This window comes from Camelina sativa, chromosome 10 (assembly GCF_000633955.1).
Source record: "Camelina sativa cultivar DH55 chromosome 10, Cs, whole genome shotgun sequence".
Taxonomy (NCBI): Eukaryota; Viridiplantae; Streptophyta; class Magnoliopsida; order Brassicales; family Brassicaceae; genus Camelina; species Camelina sativa.
The window spans coordinates 4,888,502-4,905,936 of NC_025694.1; the positions used below are offsets into that span (position 1 = coordinate 4,888,502).

Below are 17,435 nucleotides of genomic sequence, written 5' to 3' on the forward strand. Positions count from 1 at the left end.
TACTCAAAACTCAAAAGTACAAAACGTTTTGAAACCATTTGACGAAGAAGAGACATTAGTACTCGTCGTGTAGCCATATAAGGCAATAAAGAAAGTTCTTTACAAATCTCTTCACCTTCCTCCTCCTCTACGCGTTTCACTTCCCACTTTATAAATCCAAATTCACCCTTCCAAACCTAATCACACAACCATCACAACACAGATCCATTTCTTTGGTTTCTCCAAATCTTTGATTCTTCTTTCTTCAATCATCATCTCACCATGGTACGTTTTACTAACACCCTCGTAGGAATACTCAACTTCTTCGTCCTCCTCTCCTCGGTTCCCATACTCATAACCGGAATCTGGCTCAGCGCTAACGGCTCGACGCAATGCGAGCGGTTCCTCGACAAACCCATGATCGCTCTCGGCGCTTTCCTCACGATAGTTGCAATCGCTGGAGTCGTGGGATCTTGCTGCAGAGTGACGTGGCTACTCTGGTTCTATCTTTTTGTGATGTTCTTCTTGATCATCACTATTCTCTGTTTCACCATCTTTGCCTTTGTCGTCACTAGCAAAGGCTCCGGCGAAACTATCCCTGGAAAGGCTTAGAAAGAGTATAGGCTTGAGGCTTACTCTGATTGGTTGCAGAAGCGTGTCAACAACGCTAAACACTGGAGCAACATTAGAAGCTGTGTTTACGAGAGCAAGATCTGTTCTCGCTTCTCTGATCTTGAGCCTGTTTCTGCTTTCTACAAAGAACATCTCACTTCTCTTCAGGTAACCATTTCTGAAAATCCTTGACTCCAATTGATTTCAAGGGATGGCTCAAAAAGTTCAGTAATTAGGGTTCATAAGTTACAATTAATCTAACCTAATCGTTTGGATCATGAGTTTCTATGATTGAATTAATCTTGATTTGTTTGTTTTTGTTTACAGTCTGGTTGCTGCAAGCCTTCTAATGACTGTAACTTCACCTACATAAACCCAACGACTTGGAACAAAACTTCAGAGACAAATAAAAACTCAGATTGTCAACTTTGGGACAGCCAGAAAGAGAAGCTATGCTACAATTGCAAAGCCTGCAAGGCCGGTTTCATAGACAACCTTAACACCTCGTGGAAAAGAACTGCGATTGTCAACATTGTCTTCCTTATAATCCTCATTATCGTCTATGGTATGGGATGTTGCGCCTTCCGGAACAACAAGCGAGAAGAGAGATATGCCCGTCCCAGTGGTTTCAACAATCCTTGATTTAGTCGTTTGTTTTATTTTCGTTAGGAGTATGTTAGTCTTCTTTTAAGCTAGACTTTTGATTTTTCATTAATAAAATCGTATTACGTTTATTTATTAAAGTAAAACAGATTTCAAAATTTATGAAACAGATGGAAGAATCTTGATTTATTTTAGTTGTTCATGTGTTTGAATTTCTTCTGTTAATTTGTTTTTGGAGAGAAGAGGATTCTTCAGATCTCCGTTACAGATTGCTGTCTCTGAAGAATCTTCGATATGAATCTTCACTTCTGAGTTCTGATCATTGTCTTTGTTCTGTTCGTGATTGATCATGACATCTTTTGCTTTACCCCATAACACAGTGTAAAGTCCCATTATAACCCCTAGTCCTCCGATTAAGCTATTCCAAAAAGATATAACAGATTATGTTTATGGATTGTAGTAATCTTAAGTTTTTCTTTAGAGTATTAATTTTCATACCTTCCAGTGTAAATCTCTTCTTGGAAGAACAGAGCAGCCAAGATTGTGACAATGACTGTACAGAGAGGATTAAACAGCGCAGAGAACACCGGACCTCTCTTTGATATAGCCCATGCTTGGACTGTAAATGAAAGTGCCGACGCCCCAATTCCCTTACAAAACACATTTCATGATTAGATTTAATAAAAAAATCAAAAACACAGAGAAATGTTGTATGCACGTACTGCATAGAGACATGTGGCAAACTCGGAGTAGGAATGAAGAATCCAAGCGTTTGAGTCCTTCTCAAGGAAGAAAGTGACAACCGCACATTGCATTGTTCCAAATAAACACATCCATGCTGATAAAGAGAGGTTATCTGGATAATAGGTAGAGATTGGCACCTAGGGTTTTGTTGAAACAGAGTTCACTTCCCTTGTAAGACAAGAAACCTTACCAAAAAACAAGTTTATGTTCTATGGTTTGTTTAGTGAATTTTACCTGAAGTATAAGCCAAAATGACCAGCAAAGAGTGCTAGAGAACAAGAACAAACAACCAACTAACCACATGTTCTGGTCTTTAAGAACATTTCCCAATACCGATTTTGCTAGCGGTAAAGCTGATTCTGAGTTGAGAATCTTTGGTCCACGAAGCATAGTCATGGAGACAGCTCCTGCTACACAGAGGATCGTTCCTGCAATCTTGGCTAAGCCTCTTATATCCCGCAGATTCAGTTTCTCGTATCTAAATAACAGAAATAATTAGTATAACACACATCAATCACAATTTCCGTATGTGTATATGCATATACCCGGCGAGAAACGAGATGAGGAAGGTGATTGCAGGAATGATGTTACCAACGGCACTTCCCATGGACGATGAAGTTAAGTAAAGACCTTCAAGGTATAGATTTTGATTGATTGTAACGCTGCAAAGCAAATTAATAATACGAATCAGTTTAAAATTCATCTATCTGGAGTTCTTAAGAAATAAAAATTTCAACTTATATACACACTTACCCTATAAGCGAGACCACAAATATTAAAGAAAAGCTCTTTAGATCCAAAGATGCTATAGCTATCTTTGATTTTCTCCTACAATCCCAAAAAAAGACACATAGTAATGATAATAATTAACAATGAGATGTGATGTGAATAAACAATTTATATGAGATTGATTTTGAGTTTAAAGCCAATGAAATTTTACAAATTGCAAATGCACATTTTCATTTAGGGGATATAGAAATAGGTGATTTAGAAGCTAATTAAATTAGCTTAGGGATGATTTTTAATTACCTGGAGAAGTAGAGAAATAGAAAGATGAAAATGGTTGCAAAGGCTTGCCTATAGAGGATAAAAACCCGAGGGCTTAATCCATTAACCAAAGTAGCTCTTGCAAATAGAGTCACTCCTGCATAACACAGTTGGATCATAATCATCGCCATTTCCGGCTTGTACTCCTCTATCTTCCCCATCTCTTCTCACTCTGTCTCTCTCCTTGTGAATCTTACTTTTTCTCTCTGCGTTCTCTATATATGTTCATGTTATGTGTAGAAGTGTTTATAGTGCTCGGACGATCTTATTAAATTATACATAAACTATTTGTCATCATAGTGATAGTTAAATTATGTAGATGCTTAACAAATAATGTTTTTATTAGGTTGGCAAATACGACTTCTTTGTCATATTGTGGTTTTAATTTATTCATTTGGTTTTTAGTCGAAGTTGGATGTACTCGAGCGACGCCATATCATCTTTTGTTTTGGGAGTAGCAAGTTCTTCACGAAAGAAAGCCATTTTCGGATATTTTTTTGTGTTATGTTATGTTTAAATTCGAAGTTGTACAAAAGTACAATCAAATTCTGCCTCTCGATCAAGACCAATAGAGAGTTGGTTTAGTTTTGTTAAAAGAAAAAAGAAATTCGAATGTGTTTCCACGACTTGATAGCATGCATGTCAGCATGTGCGGCAGAGCTAGAAAGTATATTAAAATACTGAAATAGTATATAAACTTTTGAAAACATTAAACATTTGAAGTTCTTGTAAAGTAATTTACTTTTGTGACTAAACTGTTATATATGCTTTATAGCGACTACACACCATTTATTTTATTTTATTTTTTTGTCGGCCAACATTTCTATTATAAAGGGTTAAATACATCGTTTGTTCAACGTTAACAAATCCAAGAGATGACCAAAGGAGAATTCTTAACTCTAGTCTTTTTTACTAGTGTATCAGCCAATACATTATAATTTCTACTAATAAATTTAAATTTATGGAGACTATTACTCAAAGCAAGTATGTTTTTCAAGTATCCTTGAACTTCTTCAACATCTTCTAGTGGACTGTCTTGTTTTTGAATCTTATCCAAATAGGTATATATAACTTTTGAGTTTCCACATAAGGTAACTGGTTGATAGTCAATACGCTTGGTCTACACACCATTTCAAACACCAGTAGTTTTTCTTTTGAAACATTCTAATGTTCTATAGCGTTGTAATATATTGCAACTTTTCGTTTTATGATTGATTTTTAGTTACCAACAATCTCTATATATATATCACTTTATTTATATGTGGCTACTTGAAACCGTCTACATTTTTCAAAAAAACTACAGTTTCTTGACTCCATTCATAAAAAAAACTTTTATTAACATGGCATTTTTAATGTTTCTACCTGACAAATTTTAAAATTAATCAATTATGACACAGTTGTTTTTTTACTGACATTTGTAGATTTTGCTATTTTTGGTTATAATTTTATGGATTTGTCACTTTTTAAGATTTAAAACACACAAATTTACACATTATACTTGAAGCTTGTTGGTAACATTTTTTCTTACGATATAGTATTTGTTATTAAGTATGTATTGTACGAATAAATTTTTCCAAATGTTTATTTTTTTTTTAGTGACAAAAATGATAAATCTAAAATAGTTGAAACAAAATGGCAAATCCAAAAAAGTCTGAATAATGGCATATTCTGTAAAAATCCTTTTTAAAACCTTAAGTAGTTTTTTTGGACATTGGATCCTAGTACCAGAGATCTGATCATCTTAACATGACAGCTCTTTCCACAGTTTGTTGTATTTTGTTTGATTATTTGATCAATTAAATTATTAATAAGTGTACCACATGCAGTCATGCACTTATACGATCTCATGCATCGATCTAATGAATAAGAATATCTGCCTCTACAGATCAAGAAGAAGAGCAATTAATATTATTGAAATGCAATCGTAATGATACCCTAACTGGCCGTTCAATTAATATTATTCTCAACCTTCGTTAAATAAATCAGTTAACGACATTAATATTACTTTATCACTTTACATAAGCCCAACGACTTGGAAAAAAACGTTAGGAACACATAAAAACTCAGATTGCCAACTGTGGGACAGCCAGTAATAGAAGCTACAATTGCCATTTGCCAAGCTAAGTGGCCGGTCTCACAGACAACCTTAACAGCTCATGGAAAATAGTTGCGACTGTCAACATTGTCTTCCTTAGAATCCTCATTGTCGTCTACGGTATGGGATGTTGCGCATTCCGGATCAACAAGCGTCAAGCGAGAAGAGAGTTCTATATGCACGTTCCAATGGTTTCAACAATCCATGATTTCGCAGGGTTTTTTTTTTGCGTTAGGAGAGTATGTTTAAGCTAGACTTTGATTTTTCATTAATAAATCATGCATGTATTACGTTTTTCATTAATAAATCATGCAGCTTTCAAAACAGAAGAATGGAAGAATCTTGAATTAGTTTACTTGTTCATGTGTTTGAATTTCGTCTGTTGATTTGTGTTTGGAAAGAAGAGGGTTCTTCAGATCTCTGTTACAGATTGTTGTGTTTGAAGAATCTTCGATATGAATATTCACTTCTGAGTTCTGATCATTGTCTCTCATCTGTTCTTGATTCACCATGACATCTTTTGCTTTACCCCATAGCACAATGTAAAGTCCCATTATCACCCCTAATCCTCCGATCAAACTATTTCAAAATATCAGAAAAAAAAAGATAAAACATTTTATGTGTATGGATTGTAGTAGTGTTTAAAGAGAATTAATGTTCTTACCTTCCAGTGTAAATCTCTTCTTGGAAGAACAGAGCAGCCAAGATTGTGACAATTACTGTACAGAGAGGATTAAACAGTGCAGCGAACACAGGACCTCTCTTTGATATAGCCCAAGCTTGGACCGTAAACGAAAGTGCCGACGCCACAATTCCCTTACAAACGCATTTCATGATTAGAATATTTGCTTAGTAAAAAAAACAGAGAAATGTCGTATGTACGTACTGCATAGAGACATGTGGCAAACTCGGAGTAGGAATGAAGAATCCAAGCGTTTGAGTCCTTCTCCAGGAAGAAAGTGACAATCGCACATTGTATTGTTCCGAATAAACACATCCATGCTGATAAAGAGAGGTTATCTGGATAGTAGGTAGAGATTGGTACCTAGGGTTTTGTTGAAACAGAGTTCACTTTTCTTGCAAGGCAAGAAACTTTACAAAAAAAAAAGTTTTATGATATTTGGTTTATTTAATGAAGTTTACCTGAAGTATAAGCCAAAAGGCCCAGCAAAGAGTGCTAGAGAACAAGAACAAACAACCAACCAACCACATGTTCTGGTCTTTAAGAATATGTCCCATTACCGATTGAGCTAGCGGTATAGCTGATTCTGAGTTGAGAATCTTTGGTCCACGAAGCAGAGTCATGGAGACCGCTCCTGCTACACAGAGGATCGTCCCTGCAATCTTGGCTAAGCTTCTTATATCCCGGAGATTCACTTTCTCGTATCTAAAGATCAGAAACAATATTAGTTACACTAACACATCAATCTCGTTTTTCACAATTTCCATATAAATGTATATGCATATACCCGGCGAGAAATGAGATTAGGAAAGTGATTGCAGGAATGATGTTACTAACGGCACTTCCCATGGACGATGAAGTTAAGTAAAGACCTTCAAGGTACAGATTTTGATTGACGGTAAGGCTGCACGCAAATAATAAGAATAAGTCCTAAGAAATCTAAATTAAAACTTATATATATATATATATATACACTTACCCTATAAGCGAGACCAAAAATATTAAAGAGAAACTCCTTAGATCCAAAGATGAAATAGCTATCTCTGATTTTCTCCTACAATCCACAAATTATAAAGACACAGCGTAACCAGAAGAATTAACTATGTTAGAGACTTAGAGTCTTACATATATCAAAAGTTGGAACAATCTACATGAGATGTGACTCAGTTCAAAAAATGGAAATTTACATTGTCATTTAGGGAATATAGAGAAGGGTGACTTTGAAGGAAATATAACTTAAACAAATTATAAATTCACATTTCCGTTTGGGGGAGACGGGTGATTTTAATATTACCTGGAGAAATAGAGAAATGGGAAGATGAAAATGGTTGCAAAGGCTTGCCTATAAAGGATAAAAACCCGAGGGCTTAATCCATTAACCAAAGTAGCTCTTGCAGAAAGAGTCACTCCTGCATAACTCACTTGAATCATAGTCAGCGCCATTACCGGCTTGTACTCCTCTATCTTCCCCATCTCTTCTGTCTCCTATCCTATCTCTCTCCTTGTGAATCTCACTTTTTGCTCTCAATGTTCTCGATATATGTTCATGTTACAGTTACACCATCCCATCTCCAATAACTGCTTCTATATTTTCTTCTAAATATAGAGATCTCTAAAAATAGAATAGAGATTTACTCTTATGGTTACGTACCTTTATTTTTTTACTCCTAAATGAATATTATAAATTTATTATATTTTTATTTTGCTATTAATTTTTGGGATAACCATTTACTTTTAAAAGATTATGTTTACTTAAAAACTAAAACATTAGTACAAAACATTTTAAAAATAAATTTTCATTATTTCTCAACTTCAATTGGTGCATTAAGATCACACTTATCCTTAATTATCATGTAATGCAAAATTATATGTGTAGTCATTATATCATGATCACAGTTTTTCCAAAAAATGTGCTGGTCCTTTCACAATTGCAAAACGCGATTTAAGAATTACCATATTATTAATCACTTGTTTAAGATTTTAAGTTTATTTTGTTTAACTAGATGTTTTTATTTGACTTTTCTCTACTTAATATTCGTGCAAATGATAAATATTTAGATGTCTAAAACCCTTTTCTGCTAATGATCCTTTGTATTATAAGTTCACATTTTAACAATTGATCATTTTTTGGTGCAAAGAGAGGGATCCTCGATAACAAAGTAGGCGATACCAGAACAAATATATGCGAGAGAAGGTCACTTTACCTGAGACCTCCTTCCGCTAAAGTAACTACGGAAAGCTGAGCTCATTGAATCCAACTGAGAAGGATGTACAATAGATATAATGCATGTTTCTGGCCAAAATATGTATTTTGTTGCAAATCTTAGAGCATTAAAGGAACTTAGTCTTAGAGCATGATAAAGGCAGTCCAAATTAAAGTCTCATCGTGTAGTATTAAATGTCATCGTTATACGAGAGGAGAGAAACTTCCCATGTGGAAAACAAGTAAAAAACCACTCCTCCAACATCGATTAGCAACTAGCAGAATTTCAATTACAATTCAAAATTATGTTTCGTTGTAATTTGTTTTTCATGATGTACACCCGAATCTTGTTTTAACATGTTTGACAATGCTTATTTGGTTAGTACGTTGTGTTGCCATTTGCAAACATATATACAATGACGTTTTTATTATTATGTATTGCTTCGTAGTAAAGTCTTAATTCCTAACTAAGATTTTCAAACTTCTCCGATAAAAAAACTACTTTAGCTAGTATTAAGTAATATAAGAGAAGGATAATTTTTCACTTTGTCCTTGGAAGAGTACGGAAGAAGCCACTAATCTTCCCTTGATTTAAGGGGACAAACATATCATTAAAAGAAGATTATGTTTGTTGATTTTATATTACACTCCAAAGTATTATCCAATTCAAATTATAAACAGTTACGTACTTTAATTGACTTTTGGTCTGTATCGGTCGTAGACTCGTAAATAGTTGATAGTAGATACCATGAAAGATGAAGCTAATCCACTCACTATTCCGTCGGTTGTACCTTTTAACTTCAAATTATTTCACATGGCCTACCTATAGTATAAATTTATCTTAAGTATATCAGATAAAGTTGAATGAGAAATAGTTAATCGGTAACATTATGATTATATTTAAAACTGATTATATTAAATTTTAAAACATATTTCTTCGTTTCAGATTATACAATGTTCTAGCCTTCCTTAATATCTGATATCAGTTTTTCATTTGATTAATACATTTGATTATGAATAAAACATGATATTTTAATAAACATATGCATTACATTTTAATGTCATCTAATAGTTAAAACTCTAGATTTATCCCCTCATGACTTTTATGTTCTCTGATCTTGATTACGTCCAAGAGTTAAAAGTCTAGGTTAATTCCATTTTTTTTCTTTCTTTTCTTAATAATGAACCATTCTATGTTCTCTCTTGATTTCTTCTATCTAATCACCATGATGAGTGATGAAAGTAAATTATCAGCCACGCCACCAATGATCTCAAACATTATTTATATACTTTAGCTACATATGTCTACAGTTACCTCGATAAAAATTATTCTGCAATGTCAATCCCAAAGGTCTTTTGCGAATTCAAGTACGAGATATATCTATGTAGATCAGAATTGGTGTTCTAGATTCAAAATACTAAAAACAACTTGATTGTACGTACAACCAATCCTCAAATATTGGAAAATTATCAAACTATTATAACAATCGACCTGTCAGTAAATCTGAATTTCTTACGTGTCAAATGAAGTTGAATCATATCACAGCCGTCCCTCTCAGAGACAAGAAATGAGGACCACCGTTGAATACACTCCTTGGTGAGCGAAAAAAATTGTAAAAGATGAACCAATAGGTCCCTCATTCCTGATCGACAAGGGTCCCTCCACGTGTGCACATGCGCGCTTCGGTGGACGCGTGCGTGTAAGAGCTAGCATTGCCCCGTAACGACGTCGTAAGGTATGTATCGGATGTTTTAAGGCACAAAATAAATTTGGACAGCCTAGTGACGACATGAGATGGTGGGCGTGTAGAGAGTTTGGAGAATGATTGTTGAGATTCCCGTAAATTACGGAGATCCATTGGAAAATAAATTCTCTCACACACCAGACGACGATCCATGTTCGATGTATTTTGTTCGACAAAAACAAATTTTAGTTATATATCAAAACTATTTCTCCTTCTTTATTTATTAGTATAAAACATCAACTTCTCTATATATATTCACATGAATCTATTAATATCACTATCATCCATGTCTTATATTCATGCACATCTATCAGTATCATTTTTCGTTTTCTCGATTTAAATGTCCAAAGTAAAATTTAATTTCTTTTTGTCAACAATTATTATTGTTTCTTTTCTCAAAACCAGCCTTTCCCAAAGTTTGCGGATCGCCACGTTTTCACCACTAAAACCCTTGATGTTATTTGCTGTTGTATGTGTGTTTAAAAAGTTATGGCACAGTTATTGTCGTGACCATGATCAGTTTCATACTATTTGATACGTAGTTGTGAATGTATCACTATTAGCATGAAAACAAAAGTGAAATAATTCACCGTGTGTAAACACGGTGTGCAGTGAAAGGAATAATAAAATTTGAGAATTTTATTTTTTTATGTATATATATTATTGATCAATAATTGGTTGGGATGATAATATTGATCGGTATAATTTATCACTAAAATCCTACTATGATCATTTATAAATATCATTCACAGATTCACTCATCGTTTGACAATAATCAAACTGAAGTTTACTCGATAAAGTGAACAGATTACATTAACAGAAAATAACCATGACATCCACGCACTCACAATCGTCAGAATCAGCTATATATTATAAACAAGCATCCATTAATGCATTGATTACTAGTTATACACGTTTAATTTGATATAACCTTTTCGTTATGATGGACGGGCCTAACAATTTATAATCAAACAGACTATTTAATCCATGGTAGGTATAAAATTATAATGTTGATGGAGCTAGGTCTCAATATGCAACATTGGAGAATCACAACTTGTACGTAATACTTTACGTTCTTTAACATATTAATTCTCAAAATTGAGATAAATGTTTCCGCTATTGTGTTCTAATTAAGTAATGACACCAATTCAAAGATAATCTACATTATTTCGCGTGCTTATATAATGTCGTGATCGACAGCGCTGATTGATAAGGTTGCCAGACAGAGATTATATGTTAGATAAACTTACATACATATTAACATATTATATTCAGCGCGAGATAGTTATACTGGTCACTTAGTGTGATAAAGAATACACCCCCCACCCAATGAAGTTGCGCAGTTGATAGAAAACAAACGAAGATACGCATAAAACGTTATATATAAACATGAACATGATCATCCGCATACAAATATAATTGCAAAACTTAATACATCATCACAAATTTTCGGCGGAAACAAATAATAATCGACAAAAGTTTCCTAAATTATAGGGTAATACAAAAGGAAACGTGGGCCATGGACAGCATGTGCATGCATGTGCTTCTCCTATCTCCTATTGCCCCCACCATTTTCCCTCTCCTTTTGAAACAATTAAAATAGCCCCTTTCCTTCTCCTTTCTCTTTCCCTTACCTCTCTTTCTATCTCTCTCGTCAAGTTCACGAATTCGTGAGGTGACGGCAGATTTGTTCTTACCAATCTTTGACGACACTTGAAGAAATACAAATTTCTTTAAAAAGGTATGTGTTCATGTCTCTTTTGGTTATGATAAGGAACCCTAAACGGAAAAATAACCTGGTGATTATGATTTGATGTATGTGCATCATGGATGATTACTTTATTATACTTATATTTATTTTTACTGAATAGAATTACTCACAATTGTGTATATTTTCTTACTTGATTAGGATTTAATAGGATGCAGCCTACGAGCTCAATGAATGAAGAATTCCTAAAGAAATGGCAAATGGGTCTTCAAGTTTGTCGTCCTTCGATAGACAACGCGAGCGTCTCCGAGAGAAAGAAAGCAATAAAGCTCTCCGCAGATGTTGCAATGGCGTCTCTAAGAAAAGGAACAACTTGTTGGAGCCGAGCCCTAATCCAGAAAACCGCTACCGAGGACAACTTCCTCGTACGTCAGATGCTCTCCGGCATCAAAGCAGAAGCTTTAATCAACAAGAAGTTGCCTAAGAAGGTTGTTTGCCATAGGAAGATCGTGAGACGAAGCAAGAATATCTTGAGGAGGAAAGCAAAATCAGCAAGCGAAGAGGCAGCAGAAAAAGCTAAGAGGCTCGTCAAGAGACGGACTCAAGGGTTGAGAAACGTTGTCCCCGGTGGAGAGTTAATGAGCAATGACGTATTGTTGCTACAAGAAACTTTAGACTACATTGTGTCGCTTCAAACGCAAGTGAATGTTATGAGGAGTATTGTTGATGCTGCTGAGGCCGGAAATGAGCAGTAAATGATATTTTTATATTTTTACGGAGATTATTTGTGTGAAAGCATGACCTTTCTCGGATCATTGCTGGTTGTTAGAAACCGTATATTAGTCCAAATATTGAAATTTTCATACGAGGATGGAGAGATCTTATAGTAAGCCATTTTGTACATAAGAAATTTATACGACGCTTATAGAAAGTTTCTGCTACTTAATGGTGGTTTGATTAAAGCATTTGTTAGCAATTTTGTTTCTTATGGTTATAATTGTCGTTCGGTTGCATTTAATTTTGTTACTGTTATAGAGGTTTAATATGTCTTATGACTTCGATTGCTTTTCTTGGCAAGTTTTGTCGTTTAAAAGAAGAAAAAAGACAACTGTTGTTTAATACAAGAATAGGAAAACCATATGTGGGGAATACATCATATCCGGTTCAATTTTATTCGTTGATATACAACAGCTCAACCATAAAGTGGAATAATTCAAATATGTTTTGATGTAATACATTTAGTTAGAGTCCAACTCTGCAAGAAGAATTGATATTAGCTCATATGCGTTGTCCAACTTATAGAACAAATATATATGACTCTTTTCTGACTAGGCGCTATTTCGTTAGACATTTTTCTGAAAAGGATATATATAGTAGAACCGAACAAACAATAAGTCTCAACGTGTAAAAAAAAAAAAAAAACTCATTCCTTTTTTATATGTACTTCATGTTCCATCAATCAGCATAATTTAATATTTTGCTAAGGAAAAAAAAAACACTTATTCTTCACGGTTCATTCATTTTTTCCCTGCCCAAAGTTTAACAGCAAGCTTGATATTTTATTAGATTATTAGGCCGAGCCCAGTTTGTCATTAATTGGACTCTTGAAATGGTTTGTAAACATTCTTGTTAACCAGTCCAATCTAAATGTCGTCACTGCTTGACGTTTTATCGTATTCAAAACGACATGTGGTCTTCTATTTTTAATGTTTTGAGGACTTTGTGAGTTCTTCTGACTTACTTGACTTTTTCTTTTTGGTAGTTTGTTGTGGAGGAAGTAAATTATTATGTAACTAAACGACTGACTTTTCATTTTGTAGGTTAGTCAAACATTAGGACAAAGTTGTCTCAAACTATTTAGAGCTCTCTATATTTCTTCACGTTCTAGTATATGAATTATGTTTTTGACATTCAAATTCTAGCATATGGTCCAAACAAGAACTAAGAAACACTTTCACCAAAACATGTATCTCACTAATATAGAAAGATACGCCATATATGGTTATTTTTTCCTTCTTACTATTAGTATATTTTTCTTCTTCTCTCAAAATTGGGATGAATTAAATTTGCACAAAAAACAATGTTATTAACGTTATAAAAGTATATGTATGTTGTCATACAATAAAAGACTAAGTGACTAGTGGGCATGTAACCCAACTGCTTCCATGCCCCCTTATTAATTCATCAATTAATGCAAAACTTTAGCCATTCAACACTAAAACATAAATACGTATGTATACACACACATACAAACATTCATATACACAGTAGTAGTATAACATCGCACAAGAATTAAGATGTCACTCTTTTGTTGTATGAGCAATTGCCTTAATTCAATGCAACTGTCTTACCACCACACCCACTTCTTATCTAATGCTCCACAAGAAAGAAAATAAAAACCAAATAAACAAAGAGAAAACTCATTCCTTCAAGATTCTTAGAATAATGGTTTGTTTCTCAAATATAAACTTTATGAATAATTGTTTTATTGTTGAAGAGAAAAATTCATATTAATCATACAAACATATGGTTAACAGTTTCTACTGAACAAATATAGTATGGATGACCAACTTTGGTCTGAAATTATTACCTACCAACACTAAATTCAGAATTTTATCTGAAGAAATCTGATTACAAAAATACAATTGTCTCAAATATGAACTATACATTACACACCGTTTAATATAGTCACATTAGAAAGTATTACGGTTTCTTCAATTAGCTTTCACGTGAAGAAGAATCATACAAAATTACAAATGGTTTGTATCTTTGGCACTTTTAGTTGCTGTCTAATTCACTCATTCGTTACATTTAATTGAGTCCCTTTCTGGTTAGATGGATAGCTTAAATCGACTATTATTAAATGTTATATCATATATTTAAGAACTGAAAAAGATTTACCAAACAATATATGAGGGCACCAAAATGTTTTCAATCTATGTCTAAAAATATATATCTCCTCCACACCACGTTTCTACAATGATTCATCTGTTTTGCACTTATGACTAACACACAGAAACAATTGAAAAAAAGTAAACTAAATTTGGAAAATAATAATAAAAAGATATAGAAACTAGACATTAGATGGAGAAGAAGAATGAACAACCTTGTTTTGTCTCCCTGCTAACCAAAGCATAGTTCTCCTAGCAAAAGATGGTGTTTTTGTCTCCAAAGACTCCGAGTTCTCTCTCTTTTGATTATCTTCTTCACAACCGCTATCGATCTTCGCATCCTGAAGACTCCGCTGATTCGATAACCCGAATGAGAATGTTCTTCCGGAAGACGAAGAAACCAATGAACCATCCTCTTTGCCTTGAACTTTACTATGCTTCTCCTTCTTCCCCCTTAACCAAATTTTCGAAACTGAAAAGCTCTCTCTTTCTACTACATTCTTCTTGGTCGTCCCTTCTTCCGCGATTCTCATCGATCCGCTCCCATTGAATTTCAATCTCCCTGTTGGATCAAACCCGCATTCGGACATAGCGGTCCTATGACCGGGCAAGCGAGGGTTCTTGCTTGATGGTTTCTTGGTAGAAACATGAACCTTAAGAGCCGTTTCTTCATCCATTATATACTCATATGATCCCATTGAAAAACACCTCCTCTCATCTAAAGTACTACTATTATTACCAATGTTGTTGTTGCTGTTACTACTACCTTCACCTATATCTATATTCCTAAATTTCCCAAGCTTAACCGCAAAAGGAACAACCTTTCCAACCAAACCACCCATTTCACCATCCGGGTCACGACCCGAGTCGACCCGGGTTAATCCAAGATCATTGTTTCCGCTCAGATGAGAATTGGAATGTGAATGAGCATTAGACACGTCATTATCATCATTCGTAGCCACACAAGCTGCACCACCTTCTCCAATCACTCTCGAGCTATGATCACTTNTTACTATGCTTCTCCTTCTTCCCCCTTAACCAAATTTTCGAAACTGAAAAGCTCTCTCTTTCTACTACATTCTTCTTGGTCGTCCCTTCTTCCGCGATTCTCATCGATCCGCTCCCATTGAATTTCAATCTCCCTGTTGGATCAAACCCGCATTCGGACATAGCGGTCCTATGACCGGGCAAGCGAGGGTTCTTGCTTGATGGTTTCTTGGTAGAAACATGAACCTTAAGAGCCGTTTCTTCATCCATTATATACTCATATGATCCCATTGAAAAACACCTCCTCTCATCTAAAGTACTACTATTATTACCAATGTTGTTGTTGCTGTTACTACTACCTTCACCTATATCTATATTCCTAAATTTCCCAAGCTTAACCGCAAAAGGAACAACCTTTCCAACCAAACCACCCATTTCACCATCCGGGTCACGACCCGAGTCGACCCGGGTTAATCCAAGATCATTGTTTCCGCTCAGATGAGAATTGGAATGTGAATGAGCATTAGACACGTCATTATCATCATTCGTAGCCACACAAGCTGCACCACCTTCTCCAATCTCTCTCGAGCTATGATCACTTGCGGACTCGAGAACGAGGAGGAAAGAAGAACGAGGATCTTGGTGAGAAGAGAGATCAGAGAGGAGACTAGATCTGCACAAGGGACAAGTTGAGTGAGAGAGAAGCCAAGTATCGATACAATCCATGTGAAAGGCGTGGCTGCATTTAGGCAAAAGCCTGAGCTTGTCCTCTGTTTCGAACTCACAGAGACACACCGCACAATCAAAAGGGTAGTTCTTGAGACCGATTATGGATTTGTAATGGAAAACAGGTAACGTGTCGATGAAGGATTGGTCAACTCCAGAATCATGGAGGTGAAAAAGCTGTTGAAGCTGGCCTTGAAGAGCTGTGACGTTGTCGAAGTAATCTTCTCTGTCTCTACTCGATGGTGTGAGGAGGAACCTGACTAAAAGATGAAGGAGACCAGAGATGAAGAAGATGATTGATAGGATTATGATTATCAAGAGAATGCTTGGACTGATTTTGCTGTTTAGATCGAAGGTTCCGTTGGATCGGAGAGATAAAGATGATTCGAGTGGTGGTGGTGGTGGTGGTGGAAGTGATGAAGGAGAGAGGTAACTCAGAGTTGTTTTGATTTCCGGGAACATATTTTCCCGAGAAAATTTCATGGGTTTGTGAGAGAGAGAGAGAAAGGAGAATTTAAAAGGAAGACTCAAGTTTGTTGGTTTCAGACATGGAAGAAGCTCTCAAGAGAAAGAGAGAGAGATAGAGAACTTTGCTCTGTTTTGTTTTGTTTTTTTTTTGTTTTCAAGATTTGGTTTGTAAGAGGAAAGAGAGAGAGAGAGTGATGAATAAGAGAATTACAGGTTGGACCATATTGATGATGACAGAAGAGAAAATTTTCATTAAAGATTTCAACAGTTACACCAAGAAGGGTGTGCTTCTTGAATCTGCTGGTTTTACGAAATTTATAGTATATGTTAAAAAATAAAATAAATAAATGGAATTGGATCTGATCAAAAACCTAAAGACATGCAAAGTCAATCAAAGATTAGTTTAAGCGAAGAAACAAACCAGAGAATTGAGTAAAATTAATTAATTGTTTTTGAATAATATATTGTGATCTCACCAAATCCCATGCTCCCCTCATTTAAATCAACAAGACAAAGAACACCACCACTACTTTACAATCCACAAGATTAAAAAATTACAGTAAGTATTAACTTCATAGATAATTTCAAAATCATATCGTATTTATTGTGTGTATTAAATTCGTATATTTTCATAAAAATAATACTTCACCATTTGTCTGTACACCCAAATTAAACCAGATAAGATTAAGAAAATATCTCATGAAAAGAACATGACTCCTAATATTGAGCTAGACAAACCAAATTCCAAACTATTAGTATTTCAAGATTGTTCTTATTAGTATTTTATACATTCAATTTCTTTGTCTTTCTTTTCGTTGTATAACTATTTTCTACATATTTTTTTCCCTGCTTTCGTGTTACGGTGTTATTTAATTAGTGTAGGGTTCAAGTATTTTTAATTAGTGTAGGGTTCAAAAATAATACGAGTGGAGCGGGACGACAAGA

The 17,435-nt window shown here is 34.8% G+C and overlaps 4 protein-coding genes and 1 pseudogene across 4 annotated transcripts; 2 read left to right on the top strand and 3 right to left on the bottom strand.

Annotated features, from left to right (window-relative positions):
- Window positions 204-1,325, top strand: LOC104717154 (annotated as a pseudogene).
- LOC104717155 (WAT1-related protein At4g30420-like) lies at window positions 1,326-3,193 on the bottom strand. The gene is made up of 7 exons (XM_010434686.2): window positions 2,968-3,193; window positions 2,692-2,766; window positions 2,484-2,600; window positions 2,173-2,416; window positions 1,917-2,075; window positions 1,693-1,844; window positions 1,326-1,612 (listed from the first exon to the last, which is right to left on the bottom strand). The coding sequence occupies exons 1-7, from the start codon at window positions 3,144-3,146 to the stop codon at window positions 1,381-1,383; spliced, it is 1,158 nt and encodes a 385-aa protein (XP_010432988.1). The 5' UTR covers window positions 3,147-3,193; the 3' UTR covers window positions 1,326-1,380.
- LOC104720055 (WAT1-related protein At4g30420-like) lies at window positions 5,428-7,271 on the bottom strand. Its single transcript, XM_010438024.2, has 7 exons — window positions 7,057-7,271; window positions 6,742-6,816; window positions 6,550-6,666; window positions 6,224-6,467; window positions 5,967-6,125; window positions 5,745-5,896; window positions 5,428-5,659 (listed from the first exon to the last, which is right to left on the bottom strand). The coding sequence occupies exons 1-7, from the start codon at window positions 7,233-7,235 to the stop codon at window positions 5,428-5,430; spliced, it is 1,158 nt and encodes a 385-aa protein (XP_010436326.1). The 5' UTR covers window positions 7,236-7,271.
- On the top strand, window positions 11,321-12,380 carry LOC104717156. Its single transcript, XM_010434687.2, has 2 exons — window positions 11,321-11,451; window positions 11,620-12,380. The coding sequence occupies exon 2, from the start codon at window positions 11,631-11,633 to the stop codon at window positions 12,171-12,173; it is 543 nt and encodes a 180-aa protein (XP_010432989.1). The 5' UTR covers window positions 11,321-11,451; window positions 11,620-11,630; the 3' UTR covers window positions 12,174-12,380.
- On the bottom strand, window positions 14,335-16,755 carry LOC104717157 (RING-H2 finger protein ATL13-like). The gene is made up of 2 exons (XM_010434689.2): window positions 15,863-16,755; window positions 14,335-15,288 (listed from the first exon to the last, which is right to left on the bottom strand). Exons 1-2 carry the CDS (start codon window positions 16,503-16,505, stop codon window positions 14,492-14,494), a joined length of 1,440 nt encoding a protein of 479 aa, XP_010432991.1. The 5' UTR covers window positions 16,506-16,755; the 3' UTR covers window positions 14,335-14,491.